Raw genomic sequence first — 16266 nt, forward strand, 5'->3', positions numbered from 1 at the left:
CCGCTAGGGCCCGCAGAGACCAGGGTGTTGGTAGTGGTGCGGGGGCAGCCCTCGCGGCCCAACCCGCACCCAGCAGGAGCATGGGCGGCCAGCCGGCGTCAGCTTCCCCTTCCCCTCCCTCTTCCCAGTCCAGCAGCGCGGCATCCCAGGCGGCGCCATCGCAGCAGCCATTTGCTACCGACTCGAGATCCGCCCAGTGGTTTCAGCGGTTCTGCTATGGCGCCATGCCTGGTATGCGGGAGGCTCGACCTGCCAGGCCCCCCTCCAGTGCTGAGCAATGCGTTGCGCAGTACTTGGAGGAGCCTGTGGAGGGAGACGGCGTGGACTGCGCACAGTTCTGGGCGAGCCGCCACCAAGTCTGGCCGGACCTGGCGGTGGTGGCTGTGCGCCTCCTCTCCTGCCCCCCAACCAGTGTCCAGAGCGAGCGGGTGTTTTCACGTGCCGGGGACGTGGTGACACCCTCTCGCTCCCGCTTGGACCCTGGTCTGGTGGAGCAGCTGGTCTTCCTTAAGGTGAACCTCCCCCTGTTGGGCTACCCCAAGCTGGAGTTTGAGCCGGGCGAGTGATTACCGTGGGTTGCCCCATGGTTGGTCACCTGCCTGGCTCGACCTCTGTGCTTATCCCTACCCTCCCCCCTTCCACCTCTAGCTGAGCTGACGTGACAGATGCTGAGCCGTGCCAGCCAGTCGCAGCGTGTAGTGTGCCCACACAGAGATGCAGTGGTAGTAGTAGTTGTAGTGCTGTGACTGGCCAGATGTTTACAATGCTCACGCCCACCTAAAAAGAAACCCAATGCTGACCAGCACAGGCCCTTTATCTATCCACCTGTCAGCATTTGGGGACCTGGCGTGGGCACGGCACACCCCCCCAAAGTAGCACAGCCCACGGAGTACTAGACTTAGCGGCAGCGGCGGGTATACGTTCTAAAATGCAGTGTAGATATGTAAATACTGTATGTAAATAAACATGTAAATAATTTTTTCTTTAAAAACCCCATGTCAAAATCAAGCCTCAAAATTATGCAAAAGAAAGAAAAAAAGGTGACAGAGGGAGAACAAAATGATGAATGCCAAATGAATTGATTTTATTGAAAATGTTACCAGAAATCATGTGTGGGGGGCTTGGTTTACATGGAGAAAATGATTGGGTGATTTTTTCAAATGAAACGAATGAATTATTATCATCTTATGTTCATCTTGATTGTGGTCACTGTTGATGTTGGCTGATGGCAAAAAACCCAAAACCATCAGAATAGCAATGAACTGGCTGCCAACACAACATATTGATTGATAACTGTGCAGGGGGGGAATTGGGTCTGTGTGTGTGTGTGTGTGGTGCAGGCGCAGTCTGTCTCTTCCTGTTGTGTGTCTGTCTGTCTGTGTGAATGGATGCCTAGCACTGTCTCTGTGTGTGGATGCTTTCTGTGTGTAGTGTGGTGTGCGTCTGTCTACATGTTTTTTTTCCTCCCCCCCATGCCTCCCTCCATCCTTCCCCTCTCATCCTCTCCCCTTCCTCTTCACCACCTTCCATCCTCCCTCCCTTCCAGCCCACCACCGCCTCACCTGCCCCCAACCCCGGTCTGGCAGATGATGAGAGTCTGGTCTCTCCCACCGAAGCACACACGTGACCACGTGTGTGCACAAATATGTGGCTGACCAACTCTGAGCCGGACCCTCCCCCCTTCAATCCCCTCTACATCCCTCTCCCCCTCCCCTTTCCTCCCCCCTGCCTCCCTGCCTCCCTCCCTGCCTCCCTCCCCCCTCCTAGCTAGCAGCGCACACATACACACACAAAACACCTGTGGTGGCAAACACCACCAGCACACATGCACTCACACTGGTGCCACCACCACCTCTGCCTTGGGCCTCTGTGTCCTTGAGCAGATATGTGGTGGTGGACCAGAGAAGCATTTCTTTCCAGCAAGGCAAAAGGCATGCACTCACTGCACACACACACACACACACACACACACACACACACACACAAACAAAGAGGTGAAAAGACGAGAAGAGGCAACTTCTAGAACCAGCAGCAGCAGGTGAGTGTCGTGTAATTGTGTTGCTTCCCAAGGCCACTGCCCATGCTCAATGCTCAGTCTGCTGAAACTAAAGAACTAGCCACAATCATCCTTCCTCACACGCAGCTCAGCTCAGCTCAGCTCAGCTGCACAGCACACTGACTAACTAGACACTACAGCTGGTGGTAGAAAAAACAGAAGTCTAGATTCTAGAAGATGTCCTGGTGGATTTTAAACTTTCAAATCTGTGCTAGGATTGCCTCGCCTCCTCCTCCTCCTGCCTGTAATTGTGCCCTCTCCCCTTGCAGTTGCGCCGTCGTGATGGGTTGGTGATGTGCGTGCGCCGTCTACTTGTTAGCTCTCTCCTCCTCATGTTGGCTGGGCTTGCCAGGCACTGGCTGGCAGCAGCTGTTGGCTGTGTGCTAGGCTCAGGCTGTGGCACGCGTGACTGGACTGGGAATGTTATTGTAGCGGCAACACTGGTTGTGGTGGTAGCAGTAGTAGCTGTTGCTGTTGCTGGGCTGGTGGCTGCTGTCCTGTGCTGACTCTGCGCACTTGGTCTGGTCTGGTAATTTGGATGCAGATGTAGGGTGTGTGTGCATCATCCATGGGGAGCAGCAGAGCAGAGCAGGTTGGCTGGCTTCTGTCTGTCGTGCCTAGTCAGTGGCAGGCACTGAGTGAGGCGGTGGTTTCTTTGGGCGTCACATCACCCATCATGCAGAGCGGCAGGTCTGCTGCTCTGCTGCTCCGCCTCCTGCTTCTTCTCTGTGTGTGCTGCTCTTGTGCTTAGTGTGCTGCTCCGCTGCTGCTGCTGTGCTGGCAGGCAGCACAGCAGTGGCCTTTTTGTTAGATCAGAGAGTGGGTGTTGTCTCTCTGAGTGTCCTCCTCTTAATTGCTTGGATAGGAGTGGTGGTAGTAGGTAGGCATTAAGATGGACTGACTAGGTGTTACGTGTTAGGGCGCCCAGAGAGAGGGGCCAAAAAGATGGGGTGGCAATTGTTGGGTTGCTCCTAGTATTATTGGTGAATTTTTGAAGAAAAAATTTTTTCCATTGGCTAGAATGGGGGTTTGGGGCTGCCCCAGACCCGCCTCTGTGGGGTGGCAGCACCGCCAAAGTGGGTCCGGGGCCATGGCAAAAATGCCCTCAGTCCCTCCCAGCAATCCCCGTAGAGATAGGAGTGATGGTTCTGTTGTTTTTCTGAGGTGTTCTGAGTGAGTGTGGTGTGGATTCTGTGATAGCAAATGAGAGTGGATTCATGGTGTCTCATTGGAAATCTCATTAGCTATCATAGAATCTACACTCAGAACACCTCAGAAAAACAACAGAACCATCACTCCTATCTCTACGGGGATTGCAGGGAGGGACTGAGGGCATTTTTGCCATGGCCCCGGACCCACTTTGGCGGTGCTGCCACCCCACAGAGGCGGGTCTGGGGCAGCCCCAAACCCCCATTCTAGCCAATGGGAAAAAAAATTTCTTCAAAAATTCACCAATAATACTAGGAGCAACCAATTGCCTTGGGATTTTTGGGGTGGAGGACACCCATGGGTGGCTACCACCCACCCCAGCTTTTTTGCCCCTAAGGGCTCCACATTGTGAGTTATGGGCAAGAATTAATTTTTAAAAAAAAAATTGTAAAAAATCAGAGGAAGGTCCAATCGACTTGAAATTTGGGTGGCAGGTAGAACACAATGTCCCCTTCAAAACCAGCCACTTTTTGTGATCCGAACCGGTTCAGTTCGGATCCGAACCGGTTCGAAACCGAACCGGACCGGGGGGGTGGTCCGGCAAAACGAAAACCGAACCTCCCCAGTCCGGTCCGGACCCGATTCGGACCCAAACCGAACCGGGAGAACCGGTTTTATGCACATCCCTAGAAGAATCAGTTCTATTCCTATACACTGAAGAATTGAGTACTGATTTGTACAATAGATTTTGGTTACTTGGAAGGTAAATCTTTTGTAATACTATTGGAATGGAGAATATTTGGTAAAGCTGACTAAAATCATTACATTATCCTTTGTCATATGAAAAAATTTAATCAGCGCACCTTAATTATACCCTGCTCTTAACAGCTATCATCAAATGCCAAATGGCTTAGTGAATTAGCGTAGTTAATCTTTGGATTAATTCATATAAGAATAAAATTATGGACTTGGTTCACATCCCACACTTATTAGAGAGGCTTCAAGGACATTTGAAATAAGGATATTAGCCAAAGGCTAATCCTTATCCATAGATTGCTTACAGAGAGAGACACTGGATAATGTTTAAAATATATAGCTTTGCTTCCATCTTTCATTACTTTTTTTTTTTGTTTCATTCACCTTTAAAAAAAACACAGTGCATGGGATTCCCCACCCCCTTGCTTTATCACACAGAAGTAAAGTCATGTAAGTTCACATCATGAAAAGCAAGTATAGAATACTCGGACCCATATCTCATTATTACTGATGGCAGACCTGACCTAGAAATGCAACTTTCTGGAGCTTTCTACTCAATCGTTTCTCCTTACCTGCTAACTTCATCACAACCCTACTGTCATGTAAAATCAAAATTTTGTATATACAATATTACACAATCAGATTGGTTTGAGGCTCACTTTGCAGCAGGCCAAAATGACTAAAAAGTTTTTTTAAAAGAACTAATTAGCCTACTTTCCTTTAACTGTTTCTACATCTTGGCTAAATTTGATGCAAATCGAGGTCCACAAGTTAGATCCCTTGCACCTCAAATGTTCAGTTAGTTAGTTATAAGTTTATTCGGTCCATTGACCAGCAAATGTTCATGTGTCTGTCATTTTGGGTCAGGGTGGATGTCATCATTACAAACTGCACCACTGAGGTGTCCTTGTGTGTCACTCACTACAGCTGTTCCAAATTTGGTTCAAATCAGTTAGACAGTCCTCAAGTTAGTGCACTTGTGCCTCAAACGTTTATGCACCCACCATCTTGGATCAGGGTGGGTGACATCATCACAAACTACACCATTGGGGCATCCCTATGAGTCTATTCAGATGTATCAAATTTGTAGAAATAATCGGTTAGACTGTCCACAAGTTAGCCCACATGGGTCTTAGCAAGTCTTTTTACATATATAGATCAGGCTATGCAAATCCCAGATGATGTAATACGGCTGTTATTGTTCCTATATTCAAAAGTGGTCAGCACGCCAATCCTGCGACTTATCGTCCAATACGTTTGTTAAGTATAAGTAAAATGTATGCAAGACATCTATGTCAAAAGCTTATTGAATGGGCAGAGCAGAATAATGTTCTTAGAAAGGAACAAGCTGGCTTTCGACCTGGTCATTCCACACTGGGCTAGGCCTTGGTTCTGTGTCACCTCACGGAAAAATATACCAGTAATAATGCCTCCTTATATGCGACATTTATTGACATTCAAGCTGCCTTTGATTCAATTCATAGATCTCGCTTATGGAGCAAACTGGCCAAACTTCAATAGACCCTTGCCTACTCTTACTCATTTACATGCTGTATTAAAATACTTTTGTGAGAGTTAAGTGTGATACCATTGGCCATTTATCTGACACAGTTTCCATGCAGAGGGGAGTTAAACAAGGCTGTATTTAAGCCCCCTTTCTTTTAAACTTTTATATTAATTTTTTAATTCCCCTCCTGGATAGCCCTGATGTTCATCAACCAAAGCTAGCAGGTAGACCTACTTCTATACAGCTCTATGCCGACGATGCGGTTATACTATCCACAACACTCACTGGCATGACATGAGCTTTGAGAATACTCACGCAATATTGTGAGAATGAATCTCTTATCATTAATACCCCACAATCTAAACTCGTGGTATTTAGTAAGAGACCGAAAAATAATAAATGGGTAATAAATGGCATCAGGGTTCAACAGGTTAAAACTTATAAATATTTAGGCATTGTTTTTCACTCTGGAGGGTCATGGAAACCGCACTATGAGTATATGGCAGCAAGTGCCCAAAGGAGTGCAACTGCGGTTAAAAAAATTTTCTATACTAAAGGTGGATATTATATTCCAGCAGCCCTCAAGGTGCTCCAGGCCAAAATATTAGCCCAAATGTTATACAGAATCCAGATCTTCCCTACTGGTAACTTTTCTATACTGGAAGCTGTTCAGGTGGGCTTCCTTCAGGCTATTTTTCATCTTTCTAAATGTGTCCCCAATGCTGCCTTATGCCTTGAATCTGGAGTGATTAGAGTTGAAGCCCAAGCGTGGTTATATCTGATTAATTTTTGGCTTAAACTCCACGCCCGCCCCTTGGGCCTTATGCCATTAGTGTTGGAAGATGAATTCCAGTCATCCTGGTGAAAGAACTCACAGGTCATCCATGTTAAGTGTGGGTTCTCATTGAAATATCTGTCATCTTTAACACCTGATGTTGCTAAAAAGATAGCTAAGCAAAGAGTGCTAGATACGGAGAAACAAAGAGAACTAAGTTTGATTACTGCAAAGAACACCTTAGGCAGTTTTTTGAACTATCCCCAGCCAACAGGCTACCTGATACGCCTGACCACTTTAAGTCATAGAAGCGCTTTCTCACAGGCACGCTTTAATGCATTACCTTCTGAGGTGTTATAAGGGAGGTTTAAGGGAATTCCCTTAAGGAATCGGTTATGCGCTTGTGGCACTTGAGTTGTTGAGTCGGTAGCACACATCCTTTTACATTGTGCCTTTTATAGGACTATTCGCCTCATATGGATAGAACCTCTTTTAAAAGATAAACTGGGTCATTCTGATGATTATTATATTTCTTATTTTTTAAATGGATCGCCACTCAGAGGTTACAGAGAGGATTGCAAGATTTTGTGCTGCGGCATGTAAAATGAGACGAGATAAACTTAGCTGTGTATGACCTTGCCATCTTTGTAACTCAGTTTTATCTAATTTATTCTTTTAATTTTGTATATTTTTACTGTATTGTATTGTTTTTATTTCTTGTTTTCTTGGTCATGGACTGTAATAATTTTTTATTACAGTCCATGATGGTGGAAGTTTACACGTCCACCATCTTGAATCAGGGTGGATGACATCATCACAAACTACACCACTGAGGTGTTCCTCTGTGTCACTCACTGCAACTGTGCCTAAATTGATTTAAATTGGTTAGACAGTCCACAAATTAGCCCACTTGTGCCTCAGATATTCATGTGGCCACCATCTTGAACTGGAGTGCATGACATCATCACACATCTTGCCATTTGGGCATCCCTATTTGTCCCTACATCTGTAGCAAATTTGGTTCAAATTGGTTAGGCTGTTCACAAGTTAGCCCATTTGTACCTCATTAGTTTACTCATCTGCCATCTTGAATGACATCATCACAAACAACGCTGTTGAGGTGTCCCTACAACTGTACTCGATTTGGTTCATATTGGTCCAGGTGTTGCAAAGTTGCAGAGCGGGAGACACACGTACACACACATAGACACACGGACACACATACAGAATTCTGAGTGATCTCATACGCCTACTGGAAAGTAGTTTAAACATGAACAATACTATAATGGTTGCTTACAAGATTTCAAAACTTTTGAGTTTAAGCTGAATGGCATTAAGATAAACCCACTGGGTCCCATTGCTTTAGCTACTCTGATATAATCAAAGAGCTGGCATGTCTAGTCTGGGTTCACAGAGGATCTTTTTATAATATAAAATGTGAATTCAGAGACCCTTGAACATACTATATGAAACCAAAACCTCTCATTTATGGCAGTATGTCATAGTTTTCCAAATTATACTGATAGCCATAATGCGTAACCATGGTTTTAGAAGTGGGAGCAATTCCTGTGACCATCTACATGGGTTACAGCTACTTTGAGAACTCGAATTGGGCGGGAGCCTTTTGCTGGAAAAAGACAAACAACTTTAGCTATGTGGTAAGATGATCTGTTAAAATTAAATCTCTCTATTCACTCAATAATTTGCAACTTTTTAACGTAAGAAAGAACATTCTGAGGAGTGAGTGAGGTAGATGCTATCTAGATTGAAAGGTAGTTCTGTAGGGGAGGGGAGGGAGAAGTGCCCCCTCAGATAAGTACTTCACCACCACCTGCCCCATTTATGCTGAAGAAATCTAACATGTGGGACACAGATTGCCCACCCAGAAATGCACTTTGCCCCTTCTGTGCCGCCCCCATTTTTTTTCTAGTGCTGCCATTGCCTAGATGGCTCTATAAACAAACCACTTGTCTGAATAGCACCTGCATTTTTTCTTTCTTTTAATTTTTTTGCATATTATTAATTATGTTATTACTCTCCAAGCTGGAGAGACCTATACACACTGGCTTTCAGTTCACCATATCAACCTACTGTTCTGAACGCCTGTAGCATGTATCATAGGCTAGAACAGAACTCTGCTATGACATATGCTGACAGGCACTATGCCAATAGTGAACTGAACCTCATGAGGACAAAATCCATTTATTTGAACTGAAGTAAACATAGTTTATTTTCTCCTCGAGATTAACAAAACAAAGCTCTTACCATGACAGCTGGGTAAGGCTCTGTTCCATCCAGGTCTCCCATCATCTCCCATGATACATGTGAGTGTAGAATATCCTTGAAGAACATAACCGGCATCACAATAGTATGTGACTGTTGATCCCAATTTATAATCCATTCCAAGTCTTGTGCCATTCATTATATTACCAGGATCAAAGCAGGACTCACGTAGTTTGGCTGCAGTAAGAAGAATGAAGTGTCCTTAGTTTTGAGAGTTTCCCCCTTATAAGACAATTATCTCTTAATTTGTTTTTCTCTCATACTATTGTATCCATATGAGGTTTCCTTTTAATTGTTGGAAAGCAATTGCCCAATGCCAATTGCCCAATAACAGTCAGGAACACACACACACTTTCAAGAATTGCTTAAAGGCATTATCTGGCCATACAAAAGTGCAGGTAAAAGGCACTATATGTAACATTATTGCATAGTAATTATTTTATGTTGGGAGTGGGACACAGTTCAATGATCAAGCATATGCTTTTCAAATAGAATGTTCCAGATTCAATCTTGCACGTCCAGCAGGGCTGTGAAACAACCCTATCTGAAACAAGTGTTGAGAGCTTCTGCCAATCAGCATAGACAATATTCAGCAAGATGAGCCAATGGTCTGACTTGGGGTAAGACAGCTTCATATACTGTACGTTCATATGTCAAAAGACAAACAGACTGAAATATGGAAATGCACATCCAAAATGTCCACAAAATGTCCAGCTAAGCAGCACAAAAGGTGAGAAACTGGGAGATGCATGATCAGTCTATACATGACTGATCTGATGTAGGGAAGAGAGCTTGTCTTGTGTTAGCAAGCATGACTTGTCCCTTTAAGCTAAGCAGGGTCTACCCTGGTTGCATATAAAAGGGAGACTAGAAATGTGAGCACTGTAAGATATTCCCCTTAGGGGATGGAGCCGCTCTGGGAAGAGCATCTAAGCTTCAAGTTCCTTCCCTGGCTTCTCCAAGATAGGGCTGAGAGATTCCTGCCTGCAACCTTGGAGGAGCCGCTGCCTTGTCAGTGTAGACAATACTGAGCTAGCTGGACCTATGGTCTGATTCAGTATATGGCAGCTTCCTATGTTCCTATGACTTTTTTCCTCCTAGTATCTATGCCTGAAGTGACTGCCTCGTCTTACCTCATGGAAGGGACCAAAGACCTTTCCTTTCATGCAATTTTTCCAGTTAAAATGGTAGAGAGTGGGAAGTCACATGAGAAAACATGGATTCTTCATATTTGTTAGTCAAAGATGACTAATTTTGACCAAAAAATTGGCTCAAGGAGAAAATGTTATGCACCGATTCCACTCCACAGCTGTTCCAATTAGATTTACGGTCCATATGGCAGCATTTCAATATAAAAAGCCATTGGGAAACTGGTCACACATCTCAGTGCAATCTGGTTTACTCCTAATGCCTTATTCTCACTGTGATGGTAAACCTGTGTCTAGGCTGTATGACTCCAGAGTGCAGGTGGGGCAAAAGTGACTGAATGTCCTTCCATTCTAAATAACATCCTCCATATAGATAACTAGTATCTTTAGTAGAGGAGCACATGGTACAACACTTCTTGCCGACAGGATATGTAGAATTATTTAGAAAGAACTTTCCGTTCAGCTAAGAGTATACCTGCAGTCCAGTCTGAAGTGGTATCGTCTAGATACAGCTTTACTGTCTAAGTGGGAAGAAGGTCTGTAATTAAACACTGTTATAAAGACTGCTGTAAATCCTTCAAACCTTTTATGCAGTTTGCAACAAGCAATCATCACCAAAAACATCAAACTGACAAATCTGTGCTTAGAAATGAAGGACACCAGCCACAGAATTAATAGAAAACATAAAAAACCTTGACTTTATGCAGGCATTCTAGCAGTACTATAATGCTAGGCAAATAGATATGTGAAGGGAAATGTTGTAATACAATGATGTGCATTTACCTTTATACTCCAAGTGGAAACCAGTAAAGCTAACAGATCCATCACTTCGAAAAGCCAGGTGCATTGAATATGAACTGCTTTCTATCCTCTCTGGCAACTTGCTATCTTGAAAACTCCCAATTAGTGGGCTATTGCTGTCTGGCCCATCATATATATAGAGAAAGTCATAGTTTGGTTCTATACTGAAGCTGCAAAATGTACAAAAAGGAACAAATGTTAGGTGCGACATGGCTTACCCACTACTTTTATCCTAATAATTCTTGTTAAAGGTAAAACCATTATGTAAGAATGTTCTGCATAGCCTTTTAGGACTTTCATGTAAGACCTTTCACAGGGTCAGATGTAATGACAAACCATGCTTTGCTGCTTTGAAATTTAGGAGCCACAAGGTAGCACGCTGCTCCTCCTCCTCCTCCAGACACAATATAAGAAGAGTGAAAGAATCTTCTCTCACTTTAAAAACAGACAATACTTTCATATTAGATACAGATTGGGAAATGGGATCTTTACCTGACTAGGATTAGAATAAATCCGGATCTAAAACATGGTTGACATCATGGCTTGTTCTAACTCTAGTTAGTGAATAAACTGCAGTTCTCTTAATTCAAAATCACAGTTTGTTCTTAAAATGGAAGCAAAAGCTTACATTATCCTCCTCTTGTGCACAAAAGAGGACAAGTGAAATGTACAATCCCCCAGCTCTCTGAGGCTTGCACTCCTGGCAGGAAACTATGCCTTCCTGTTATATGTGAACCTGGTCACTACATACCATAAACACGTCGTCTCTGAGCCTTGGTAGCACACACTTCCTCTCTCCAACCCACAAGAGAGTTGCAAGTATTGCATTTCCGATGCTGGTTAGGGCATGCCAGGGCTGCTTCTTTTGTGTGAACCAAGCGATTCTGACTTGTTCCTAACCAGAATCAGTAAAAGATTACTTCTGCTCTTGAGAAGGCAGGGAAGGGGGAATGCACACTCTCAAGGGTCAGGGGCTTTGCATGAAGCCAGGATTTAGTCCCAGATCAAATTAACATCTGAACCAGTCCATTGCTTAACACATTTTTATAACTTCCTGTACACCTTTTAGCACTGTGTATGCCTGCCTCCTGATTTGGTGTGAACTTTTTGTTGCATTTACTTTTACAAATATTCTGTCCATGTTGTTTTTTATAGGTCAGAAACACAATATAGACAATATATTTGATTTGTTTAATCTGTGGTATCATGTTCGGCACTGAATTATGGTAGAGAATTTGAACAAACAGCATTTAATAACCAGGATGGCATTGCTCACCTGAGCCTTATTATTATGTAAATATATGGCTTATAAAACAGATTCTCAATATTACTTTGACATTTTCCTTTAATCTCATGCACACATCTCCTATAAAAGCTGTAGAGCAGTTAGCCCAGACCATCAATGCTTTTGTTTTAGGATCAACATTTTTTCACTCAGATTTCTAACTTTATCCTGAAGAAAAACCTTTATGGGCTTGACCAGTACAAACCAACTCAACTGATAACAGTTAACCAAGACTCACAAGACTGAAATGTTAACTGTGTTCCACATTTTCAGCAACAAAGCTGCTCTCACAAAAAGGTTGTGTGACTAAATTTGATGTGCAGCAAGCAGGGGTGTAGCTATAATTGAGAGAACGGGTTGAAAGAAAACGGGCCCCCAAGCTCGACCCTTCCATATTTTCTTCATTATCTCCCTCACTCTGAGGGACTGCTGGAGAGAGGGATGAACATGGGCCCCCTCTCCCCTAGCTACGCCCTTGGCAGCAAGAGTCTGTGCATGTTTCTTTAGCAACAAAATATTATGAATTAAAAAAACAGGACACATACAAAATTTTAAAATTTCTAAAATAAACTGAATAATGATCATCAGAGTCATCCAAATGATAAAAATATATTTCTGAATTTTAATATACTAATATTATCAGCTCCCTTGAAAAGTCAATAATGCTGGGAAAAATTGAAAGAAAGAGAAGAAGAGGACAACCAGCAGCAAGGTGGATGGACTTGATTACGACAGCAATGAATGCACCACTGAGAGAACTTAAATGCCAAGTTGAAGACAGATCATCCTGGAGATTATCTGGAGAGAATCTATCTATGTGGTCGCTAAGAGTCGACACAGACTTGATGGCACTTAATCCATCATCCATCCATCAATCAAGAGCTGTAGGACAGTGGAACAGTGTACCTCTTGCAATGGTGGGCTTTCCTTCACTAGAAGCTTTTAAACAAAGGCTGGACAGCCATCTGTCAAAGAACCTGTAGCAATTTCCTACGCTGAGCAGAATGTGGGCTAGAATAACTTCCCTTCCAGCTTTGAAATTCTATGATTTGATTATTCATCACAATCTCGGGGCCTATGGTACCTGTATATTTCTCAAACAGCATCTGCATGGATGAAATATGGATCAGAAAATGAATATGTTGATTGAGAATGTGGTGGCCTCACAGCTCCAGGCAGTCTTGGAGGAAACTGATCATCTTGACCCATTTCAAACTGGCTTTTGGGCAGGCTGTGGGGTGGAGACTGCCTTGGTCGGCCTGATGGATGATCTCCAAATGGGAATTGACAGAGGGAGTGTGACTCCGTTGGTCCTTTTGGATCTCTCGGCAGCTTTCGATACTATTGACCATAGTATCCACCTGGAACGTCTGAGGGGATTGGGGGTTGGAGACACTGCTTTGCAGTGGTTCTGCTCCTACCTCACAGGCAGATTCCAGATGGTGTCCCTTGGAGACTGTTCCTCTAAATCTGGATTTTCCTATGGTGTCCCTCAGGAATCCATATTGTCTGATGTTGTTTACCATCTACATGAAACCACTGGGAGAGATCATCAGAGATTTGGTGCAGGGTGTTATCAGTATACTGATGACACCCAACTCTACTTCTCCATGTCAACCTCATCAGGAGAAGGCATAACCTCACTAAATGCCCTGCCTGGAGGCAGTAATGGGCTGGATGAGGGATTTTATTTTATTTTTTTATTTTATTTTTAACACTTATATTCCGCTTTTTCCTCCGAGGAGCTCAGAGCGGTGTACATGGTAATGTTTATCCTTGCAACAACCCTGTGAGGTAGGTTAGATAACAAGCTGAGGCTGAATTCAGATAAGACGGAGGTACTTATTGTGCCAATTTGGAACCCGGGAAACGATATTGATCTGCCAGTTCTGGATGGGGGTCACGCTCCCCCAGAAGGAACAGGTATGCAGTCTGGGGGTGCTTCTGGATCTTAACCTCTCCTTGGTGTCCCAGGTAGAGGCGGTGGCCAGAGGTGTTTTTTTTTAATCAGCTTCAGCTGATATGCCAGCTACATCCGTTTCTTGAGATGAACAAACTCAAAACGGTGGTACATATGCTGGTAACCTCTAGGCTGGATTACTGCAATGCACTCTATGTGGGGCTGCCTTTGTACATAGTCCATAAACTGCAATTGGTCCAGAATGTGGCAGCCAGGTTGGTCTCTGGATCATGTAGGAGAGACCATAATACTCCTGTGTTGAAAGAACTACACTGGCTGATGATACATTTCTGGGCAAAATACAAGGTGCTGGTGATTACCTATAAAGCCCTAAACAGCATAGGCCCTGGGTATTTAAGAGAACGCCTTCTTCACCTTGAGCACCACCACCTGTTGAGATCATCTAAAGAGGTTTGCCAACTTGCTTGGAGGCTACTCGGGAACGGGGCTACTTGGGAATGGGCCTTCTCCATTGCTGCCTCTGGACTTTGGAATGTGCTCCCTGTTGAAATAAGAGCCTCCCCATCTCTTGCAACTTTTAAAAAGGTGCTGAAGACACATTTATTCACCCAGGCTTTTAATTAGATTAATGGTTTAATTTTTTAATGCTGGTTTAAAATGATTTTAATGTTAATGTTTTAAATGATTTTAATGTTAATGTTTTTCAGCATTCAAAGTTTATTACGGTCTATGACCAGCACAACAAAGGGGGGAAAATTACAATTACAATATAAATATTTTTTTTTTAAAGTCAACAGTCTAACCCATCAACAATGTTATAATTGAAAGGTTATACAGCAGCACTAGGACTGTTAATTAAAAACTGGCACACTCTTCGAGCTGCTGCACAAAAGCCCGCCACTTTCCGAGTAATGGCAGGTATGCTGTCCTGAAGCAGGAAAGCCACTTGTTGGCTAGGCGAATTTCCTGGGAAATGTTAATGTTTAATTGATTTAGTTTTGATTTTAACTGTTAATTGATTTTAATTGTTTTTATTTGTTGTAAACTGCCCTGAGCCATTTTTTGGAGGAGTGGTATATATGAATCAAATAAATAATTAAAAATACAGGGGAAAGCGTTAAGGCAAATTACCCTCAGTGCTGGAGACCTGGTCCCCTGCTCTATTTTATATATTAACCCTTTTAAAAGCACATGGAACCTCAGATCCTGGATCTCCTCCTCTCTTCCTTATCACCCTCAGACTGGTAACAAGTGGCTTGATCTCACCAACAAGCCATCTCAGCATGCATTACGCTAAGAATCTACTGTTCCACTCTTATAAAAGCTCAGAAAAGCAGAACCACTGGGATTTGTTAAACAACATAGTTGCTATATTTGACAGGGAATGTCCTAAGGAGTCAATGGCAGGCTGATTATTTAAAACTTAAGCCAACTAGCAACTTACCTGATAAATGCTAATGATATTACATAGTCATTATTAACAGTGATAGTCCAGTCACAGTCTCTGCTGTGGGGATAAGGATGAGGGAAATTTGGTGAAAGAATAAAGCCTGATGAGCCTGTCAAATTGCCTCCACAGGGTGCTGTGAATGAATCAAAGAAAAACGATAACAATTGAATCCCAAAACTTTTCCTTTGTATTTTAAAACAACCGAGACCAATAGGTAATAAGCAAAGGGAAATATTGTATTACTTCCAACTTGCACTAGCGAACATCATCCATCTATTTTAAGCCCATCCCCAGCACAGGCGATATCTAATGCTATTTTTAGTACCTCTAAACAAGAGAAGCACTCTAGATACAGAAACTGGGAAGAGAGAAAAAACCCTGTAAGAACACAATCAACTTTTTGAGCTGCTTTAGTATTGCTTGAATTTTGGGTATTGAGCATTACTATGCATACACAGCAGGTGAATATCAAATCATACATAAAGGCTGGTATTATAATTTTGGAAATTATCAAAAGTTAAGAACACGTGTTAAAATCCTAAGAACTGCAAGCGAACAGGGCTTTCTTTCCACTGCCCTCACACGAGTTACTTATAAGACTCAGGGTGCTATCCAGTGTATGGAATGAGTTTTGCTCAGGGCAGGAGTATCAAGGCAGTGTGTGTGTGCACATGCATTCGGAGTGGAGCCTTCCTGATTCAACAAGAGCGGGATCTAAAATTAACTGAGCAAACATTTTTTAATGTGTGAGTAGCACACGAGCATGCCTTAGAGGGAACACTGGTATCATCAGGAAAGGTGTGAAATGTGGCGTGAGGGGCTGCAGGCAGAAAGAATCCAGACAAACCAATAATCTCCCCTTGTGTAGGTAGACATATTTTCTGCTTTTGAAAGCAGCCCACAGGATTCAACCAAAGATGACTCACTAGGGTATTTGAGTAAAAACATACTGCCAATCATTTAAAAACAAAGCAAAATTACTAGGCAGAACATTATTGGTTACTCCTGTAGTGTCCTCTTTGATTTGGAGCTGTTTACCACCCAGATTGAGCCAATCCAGATTAGTTTTTGAAGCTATTCACACACACAGGCAAAACTAGGCTAAGGAAGCCCAGCCCGGTTTTGCCTGCACGGG

The 16266-nt window shown here is 43.4% G+C and overlaps 1 protein-coding gene across 7 annotated transcripts in view; it reads right to left on the reverse strand.

Moving 5' to 3' along the window:
- The window catches only part of CSMD3 (CUB and Sushi multiple domains 3), a 1041917-nt gene that overhangs the window by 259102 nt on the left and 766549 nt on the right, over positions 1 to 16266 (reverse strand). For all 7 annotated transcript variants that reach the window (XR_008306202.1, XM_053246219.1, XM_053246218.1 and 4 more), the window contains 3 exons: positions 15126 to 15264; positions 10458 to 10645; positions 8509 to 8703 (listed from right to left, as the gene is read on the reverse strand). Coding sequence is in view for 6 of the 7 variants with exons in the window: in XM_053246219.1 (XP_053102194.1) it covers positions 8509 to 8703; positions 10458 to 10645; positions 15126 to 15264 (522 nt within the window). In the remaining variant the exon portion in view is untranslated. The remainder of the gene's footprint in view (positions 1 to 8508; positions 8704 to 10457; positions 10646 to 15125; positions 15265 to 16266) is intronic.

The sequence above is a fragment of the Hemicordylus capensis genome, chromosome 4, assembly GCF_027244095.1.
Source record: "Hemicordylus capensis ecotype Gifberg chromosome 4, rHemCap1.1.pri, whole genome shotgun sequence".
NCBI lineage: Eukaryota > Metazoa > Chordata > Lepidosauria > Squamata > Cordylidae > Hemicordylus > Hemicordylus capensis.